At 45.3% G+C, this 7543-nt stretch overlaps 1 protein-coding gene across 1 annotated transcript; it reads left to right on the plus strand.

Annotated features, from left to right (window-relative positions):
* Positions 1 to 5468: 5468 nt before the first annotated feature.
* LOC143851966 (uncharacterized) lies at positions 5469 to 6447 on the plus strand. The gene is made up of 2 exons (XM_077361481.1): positions 5469 to 5698; positions 5783 to 6447. Exons 1-2 carry the CDS (start codon positions 5549 to 5551, stop codon positions 6335 to 6337), a joined length of 705 nt encoding a protein of 234 aa, XP_077217596.1. The 5' UTR covers positions 5469 to 5548; the 3' UTR covers positions 6338 to 6447.
* Positions 6448 to 7543: the final 1096 nt, after the last annotated feature.

A 7543-nucleotide genomic window follows, 5' to 3' on the forward strand; every position in this document is an offset into this window, starting at 1 on the left:
CCTCTGCACCGCTGCTGAGTCTGTGCTGCAAACAGGTTCTACACTCGGGGGGGGCATTGGCTGGAACTGACCTCCAAGCCATTGCGGACCGGCCGGAGTGAACCTCTGCACCGCTGCTGAGTCTGCGCTGCAAACAGGTTCTACACTCGGGGGGCCCTTAGCTGGAACTGACCTCCAAACCATTGTGGACCGGCCGAAGTGAACCTCTGCACCGCTGCTGAGTCTGCGCTGCAAACAGGTTCTACACTCGGGGGGGCCCTTGGCTGGAACTGACTTCCAAGCCATTGCGGACCGGCCAGGGTGAACCTCTGCACCGCTGCTGAGTCTGCGCTGCAAACAGGTTCTACACTCGGGGGGCCTTTGGCTGGAACTGACCTCCAAGCCATTGCGGACCGGCCGGAGTGAACCTCTGCACCGCTGCTGAGTCTGCGCTGCAAACAGGTTCTACACTCGGGGGGCCCTTGGCTGGAACTGACCCCCAAGCCATTGTGGACCGGCCGGAGTGAACCTCTGCACCGCTGCTGAGTCTGCGCTGCAAACAGGTTCTACACTCGGGGGGCCCTTGGCTGGAACTGACCTCCAAGCCATTGAGGACCGGCCGGAGTGAACCTCTGCACCACTGCTGCGTCTGCGCTGCAAACAGGTTCTACACTCGGGGGGCCTTTGGCTGGAACTGACCCCCAAGCCATTGTGGACCGGCCGGAGTGAACCTCTGCACCGCTGCTGAGTCTGCGCTGCAAACAGGTTCTACACTCGGAGGGCCCTTGGCTGGAACTGACCTCCAAACCATTGTGGACCGGCCGGAGTGAACCTCTGCACCGCTGCTGAGTCTGCGCTGCAAACAGGTTCTACACTCGGGGGGCCCTTGGCTAGAACTGACCTCCAAGCCATTGCGGACCGGCCGGAGTGAACCTCTGCACCGCTGCTGAGTCTGCGCTGCAAACAGGTTCTACACTCGGGGGGCCCTTTGCTGGAACTGACCTCCAAGCCATTGTGGACCGGCCGGAGTGAACCTCTGCACCGCTGCTGAGTCTGCGCTGCAAACAGGTTCTACACTCGGGGGGCCCTTGGCTGGAACTGACCTCCAAGCCATTGAGGACCGGCCGGAGTGAACCTCTGCACCGCTGCTGAGTCTGCGCTGCAAACAGGTTCTACACTCGGGGGGCCCTTGGCTGGAACTGACCTCCAAACCATTGTGGACCGGCCGGAGTGAACCTCTGCACCGCTGCTGAGTTTGCGCTGCAAACAGGTTCTACACTCGGAGGGCCCTTGGCTGGAACTGACCTCCAAACCATTGTGGACCGGCCGGAGTGAACCTCTACACTGCTGCTGAGTCTGCGCTGCAAACAGGTTCTACACTCGGAGGGCCCTTGGCTGGAACTGACCTCCAAGCCATTGTGGACCGGCCGGAGTGAACCTCTGCACCGCTGCTGAGGTCTAAGTCTGCAAGCACTGCAAACACTTAGACTCAGGACGCACATGCCTGTCCCGGAGGCTGTTGTCTCGTCTTGTGAAATGACGAGTCTGATTCCGGTCCGGGGGAGTGTGCTCTCTACGCCAATCCGTCCTACCATTTTTGTCTGAGTGAGATTTTGAACAGCTTTTTGTTTCGGGGTCCCACGGATGGCGCCAAAACTGTTAGGTCTAAAATTGGTAACAGGTTATGGTAGGGCCGGAAGGGATGATCTGGCACGCCACAGCTGGCGAGCAAGGCGCTTTCCTGTCCTGCACAAGACACATAAGGTCAGAAGGCCGAACCGGGGCGGTTGCTCCGGACGGACCCTTCGACACTCAAGTCAGTATGAGCAGGGGTCATAAGTCCGAACAGCAGAGGACCAGTTAAGTGCCTTGAGTGGTCATTTTTGTTCACCCCCACCTTTGAGCAAGTGAAGGCTATTTATAGTGATCCTGAGCCACCTACCAGGACAGGTGGTAGCCCCTGTGTGGACCAGGTGTCATCCCTAAGAGGGACAGGTGGAAGTCCCCGATTGGTCCAGGTGTCATACCTAGCAGGGACAAGTGTTGGCTTTGCAGTTGTCCCTGTGAGGGCCACGTGTCAACAGCCGATTGGTTGCAGATTTTGGACCCCATCAGTACCTTATCCAGAAAGATTTCACTAAGGCTATTCTCCTTTTTTTCAAATCTGGGAAGCTTCTATCCGAGGTAAATTCATCTTTCATAGCCCTTATCCCAAATCTAAAGAAGCCTCCTCTCCTGACAGGTTTCGGCCCATCTCCCTTTGCAATTTTATCTACAAGACTATCACCAAAATTATGGCAAATTGTCTTAGACCTTTCACGAGCCAGATCATCAGTCCAAACCAGTCAGCCTTCATAAAAGGGAGGACCATTCAAGATAATATTCTCCTTGCCCATGACCTTGTCCATAATTTTCATTCCCAATCTTCCCTCAATGCTATGTGCATAAAGCTTGACCTTAAGAAAGCTTTTGACATGATCCACCACAACTCCCTTCTTTTGTTCCTGAAAAAAACTGGATTCAATGACAATTGGTGCTCCTGGGTCAGAGAATGTATTACTTCAGCCTCATTCTCAGTCTTAGTCAATGGCTCCCTTAATGCTCTGTTCTCTTACGCTGGTTTCTGCAGAAACCAGCCTTATTTTTCAGGGAAACTAAAAATTAACGTGTTCTTTTGACTTTCCTCGGAAACGTTTTTTCAAACGTGGAAAATAAAATTAATTACGTGGAAAATGGGTTCCCTTGACGTTTCTTCTCTTTAGTTTTCGATATAAACTATCGGAAACCCTAGCTTTCCCTTCCCTTTCCGCGAGAAGAAGAAGAAGCTGTTTCAATCGTCGCCTCCATCGTCTCTCCACATCTTCCATTTGGTTCAGCCATTCCCAAACCAGGTATTCTCTCTCTCTCTCTCTCTCTCCACATCTTCCATTTGATTTAGCCTTCGTTGATGGCAGCAACCTCGCCCAGAGACACGCATTTCATTTGCAGACAGGTTGGAGATAAGAACATGTGAGAAGGGACTCCTAATGGCAAAAATAGGTTGTTTTTGTAGGTGTTAATGGAGAAGATTAGATGATCTGTCAATGGCGTAAATGGGGTTTTTTTCAAACATGAAAGGCAAAGACATTAAATGGGTTTAAGGGTTTTGAAGCTTGGTTTTCTTCTTTTTTTTACAGACATTAAATGGGTTTAATGGGTTTAGGGTCGGTGGAAATAGGGGTTTCTAATGAGTTAAGGGTTTTCTAGTGATGATATTAATGGTAGCTGACGTTTTTAGGGTTTTCTAAGGATGAAGATGAGTTTCCTTTCCCCTCTCTCTGTGTGTGTGTGTGTGTGTGTGCGTGTGTGTTTCATTTTTTTCCTTTTTTTTTTAATTGCTACATCCATGTTCTTGATGTTGATATGGGTTTTGTTTTATAATTACTGCCATTTTTTTCCCTTTGCATTTTACAACTATTCCTGATTTTATAGATTGGTTAGAATGAAACCCAAATTTCTATTTCATTTTCACCCATTTTTACTTTACCACAAGTGTTTCCTCTTTATCCCTTTGATAATCTTTGATTCAAGGTAATAAATCTAGGGTTGCTCTGAATTGCCATGTTATGAAATCAGTTTTAATGGGCTTCACGAGTTGGAGATAGGTGAATGATACAGAAAAAAGACTTAAGTACATAGGGTATTATAGAGTGTTATGGCATTTATTTTCTTTATGTTATAGCACTCTTCTGTCATGTACTCTGTGTTTTTGCTGTGTTAAACCACATAATTGTTAACTCATGATTCATGTTATAAGTGGGTTTGATTGTTCACGTTTTAATTGTTACTGTTAACTCATGATTTGTTTTTTAGTACTATCCACTTGTTGTTAGATGGACGATAGGAGACTTAGAACCGAGGATGGTCGCCCACAAAGAGGGCAAAGTTGATTGTGAGTGCTGTTGCGACAATAGTGAGCGCAACAACCACTGCACTCATATTCTTCCAACAGTATTACGACGAATACCTACGAAGAGCTCCATACGAAAACAACTACTTCACAGATCAGGAATTTATTACGCGTGCCGTGACGTCAGACGAACATTGCAAGCACTTACTTAGGATGAAAGTCAGGTGCTTCAGACGATTTGTTCTACTGCTTAGAAGCACCGGCGTACTTAAAGATACAATACATTGTAACATTGACGAGCAGGTTGCAATGTTCTTACATATTGTATCTCACAATCAACGGAACCGGTCAATTAGAGCCTTCACACAACGATCAGGTTCCACGATTTTTCGTTATTTCAACAAGGTCTTGAAAACTATTCTAAGCTTGAAATCCGAGTTTATAAAACCTCCGACGAGTGAGATACCAGAAACCATTCGCACTAATCCAAGATTCTGGCCTTATTTCAAGGTAACCTCAAATACTAAGATTCTGGCCTTATTTCAAGAGACCGACTGATATATTTTAACCTTTCTATGCTAGGATTGCATTGGTGCAATAGTCGGAACTCATATTCCTGCTAAAGTGAGAGCCGAATATAAGCCTCAGTTTATTAATCGAAAAGGTTATCCTTCTCAAAATGTGTTGGCAGTTTGTGACTTCGATTTAAAGTTCAATTACATTTTGGCTGGGTGGGAAGGATCGGCATCCGACTCAAGGATATTAGGAAATGCAACATCACGACCTAATGGGCTTCCTTGCCTTCCATGTATCCTTTACCTTTCCTTCTACTTATTATGTCGGTTATGAATAGACAATGGCGATACTGAGACAATACTTTCTTCGTTGCAGGGAAGTTTTATCTCGGCGATGGTGGCTATCCTTTACTTCATAGTTTTATAACACCGCACCGAGGCATATCGTATCATTTAAATAAAATCAGGGGTCGAAGACCACGAAAGCCAGAGGAACTCTTTAATCACAGACATTCATCGCTCCGGAATGTAGTGGAACGTGCATTCGGCGTCCTCAAGAAGCGCTTTAGAATTTTAAACGAGGAACCGATGTACCCATACGAAAAACAGATTAATATTGTTCTAGCTTGTTGTTGTGTCCACAATTTCATTCGGAGAGAGATGGCAGATGATGATCTTCTTGATGACGTAGATCTAGAGTTACGAGCAGTGGTCCCGCCTGAGGAAGAAGAGCCTGTCCCATATGTTCCACTTAGTAGAGCCAATGATGCACGAGTGGGGACTAGGATTAGAAATGAATTGACCATGAATATGTGGAATGACTTTCAACGTTGATTTATGTATCGCCTTTTTTTTTTATGGCTTGTTTGTAGCTTGTTTTTAAAAAACAATAAACTCGTATTCTATGGTCTCATGAGTTTTATGTATGGTCTCATGAGTTTCTCGTTATTGTATGGTCTCATGAGTTTCTCGTTATTGTTTCAATTCATATAGGATGGTTGCAAGTCGCGTGGGTAGGAGCCATTACTGGAATACTGAGATGGATAAGGTGTTGGTGGATGCGTTATTGGAACAGATATCGGAAGGGCACAAGATACCCAATGGCTTTAAAGATGTCGCATACACGGCGGCAAGCAGAGCAATGAATAGTCGATAAGGGAAAGATATGACGAAAGAGCATATCAAAAATCGAGTCAAGACCCTAAAAAAGAAATTCGTGGCCGTCAACACTATAATAAACACAAGCGGATTTGGCTGGGATGACGTCAATAAGAAGATCGAAGTGACGGAAGATGTCTACAATGCTTGGGTCGCTGTGAGTACAAAGTGACATCTTTGTTTCATTTGTTAATTACTCTGGCTCGTAATATTTATAACTATTTTTTCGAATTTCTTGTAGGTTCACCCTGAACATAAGAAATATTTTACAGAGAAACATGTGTTGATAGATGATTTTCGTCACATTTTTGGCGAAGACTATGCCATGGGTGGGTGGAGTAGGGATGACGTTGCCCCTAGTCAGGAGGTGCAGAGTTCAGCTCCGCATATTGACGATACCCCTGAGACTGAAACAATTCCAGAGTCTCCTATGGTGGGTGAGAGCAGTAGGGGACCTGGGCCTAGAACTTCATCTCCGGTTAGAGATTTTGCAAGAAGCGATGAAGGTCAGAGGGGGACGAAGCGTAGTGCAGCAAAATATATGAATTTGATGGAAGGGTTTACTTCAACTTTGGAGAAGGTTGCAGATGCAATCAAGGATCTATCGAAGGAACCTTTTGACAATGACGAGCTTCATAATGCTGTGTTTGGGTTACAAGGATTCGAGGAGGAAATCTTGGAGAGGGCTTATGAGTACCTCAACCGTAATCCTACGGAGGTTCGTGCTTTTATGAAGTACACACTAGAAAGGAGGGAGCGCTACATGTGGAGGAAGATGGAAAACCTTGAATTCTGAGTGATTGTGGATGTGGATGTGGACGTACATAAACATGTGGTTGTTGGATGGTTCTGGATGTGGACTTCATTTGGACATGATCTTTTTTTTTTGGTTGGCTTGTCTGTTCTTTTTGGTGAACATGTTTATGTACTATTTTTGTTAGTTGGCTTGGACTTATAGATGTAAGGACTTGGCTTGGTCTTTTTGTTAAGCGATATTACGGTCTGCTTCTTCTTAGCAACTCTATATTTGTGACATTTTTTTGTCAAGTCTATGTTGGTTGCCTGATTTATATCTTGGCAGCTCTATATTTGTGACAATTTAATTGGCATTGTTATTGTTCAACTTCTGTTTGTCATGGTTTTCTTATTTTGATTGACTTCAGAGGGTTAGACACACTTATTTTAGACTAGATTCTATGTTGGCATCATTCTGCATATCAGTTTGTCATAGTTTCTATTTAACAGGTTTCTATTGAGTTTCCCTGCAACGAAACGCATATTTCTGTAGTTTCTGTTAGTTTCTGTCAGGTTTCTGTCAGGTTTCTGTGCAACGAAACGCTCATCTGATAGGTTTCTTTTCCTTCACTTTCCTTTCTGCCACATCAGTTTCCTTCCCTTCACTTCCCTTTCCTTTCCTTTCCCGACTAGAGAACAGAGCATAAAGGATTCTTCAAGGCCTCCAATGGGATCAGGCAAGGTGATCCTCTATCTCCTCTCCTGTTCTGCATCTCGATGGAGATGTTTTCTTCTATTATAGAGAATGCAGTCAATCATGGTGATTTCTTCCCCATTTTCCTGTGGTAGCATCCGGATTTCTCATTTGCTTTTCACGGATGATATTTTGCTTTTTGCAGAAGCTTCTCCCTCCACTGCTCAATGGATTCATCAGAGCATTGCCAAATTTAACTCCTGTTCAGGGCTTGAGGTCAATATCAACAAAAGTGAAACCTTCTACACTGTGAAGGCAAAAATTCATAGTAAGGCCATTGAATCCATTCTCTCCATTCCTCTGGGTCACCTCCCAGTCAAATATCTCGGGCTCCCCCTTATTCCTTCAAGGCTGAAGATTAGTGACTGCAATCTCCTTATCAGCAAAGTCCAAAGCAAAATTGCGATGTGGGATAACAAAAATCTCTCTCGTGCAGGTAGAATCGAGTTGATAAAATCACTTCTCTGCTCTTTCCAACTTTACTGGTCTGCATCTTTCAACCTTCCAAAAGGG

This window comes from Tasmannia lanceolata, unplaced genomic scaffold (assembly GCF_043159265.1).
Source record: "Tasmannia lanceolata isolate RefF3 unplaced genomic scaffold, GAP_Taslan_0.1 ptg000018l, whole genome shotgun sequence".
Classification (NCBI taxonomy): Eukaryota; Viridiplantae; Streptophyta; class Magnoliopsida; order Canellales; family Winteraceae; genus Tasmannia; species Tasmannia lanceolata.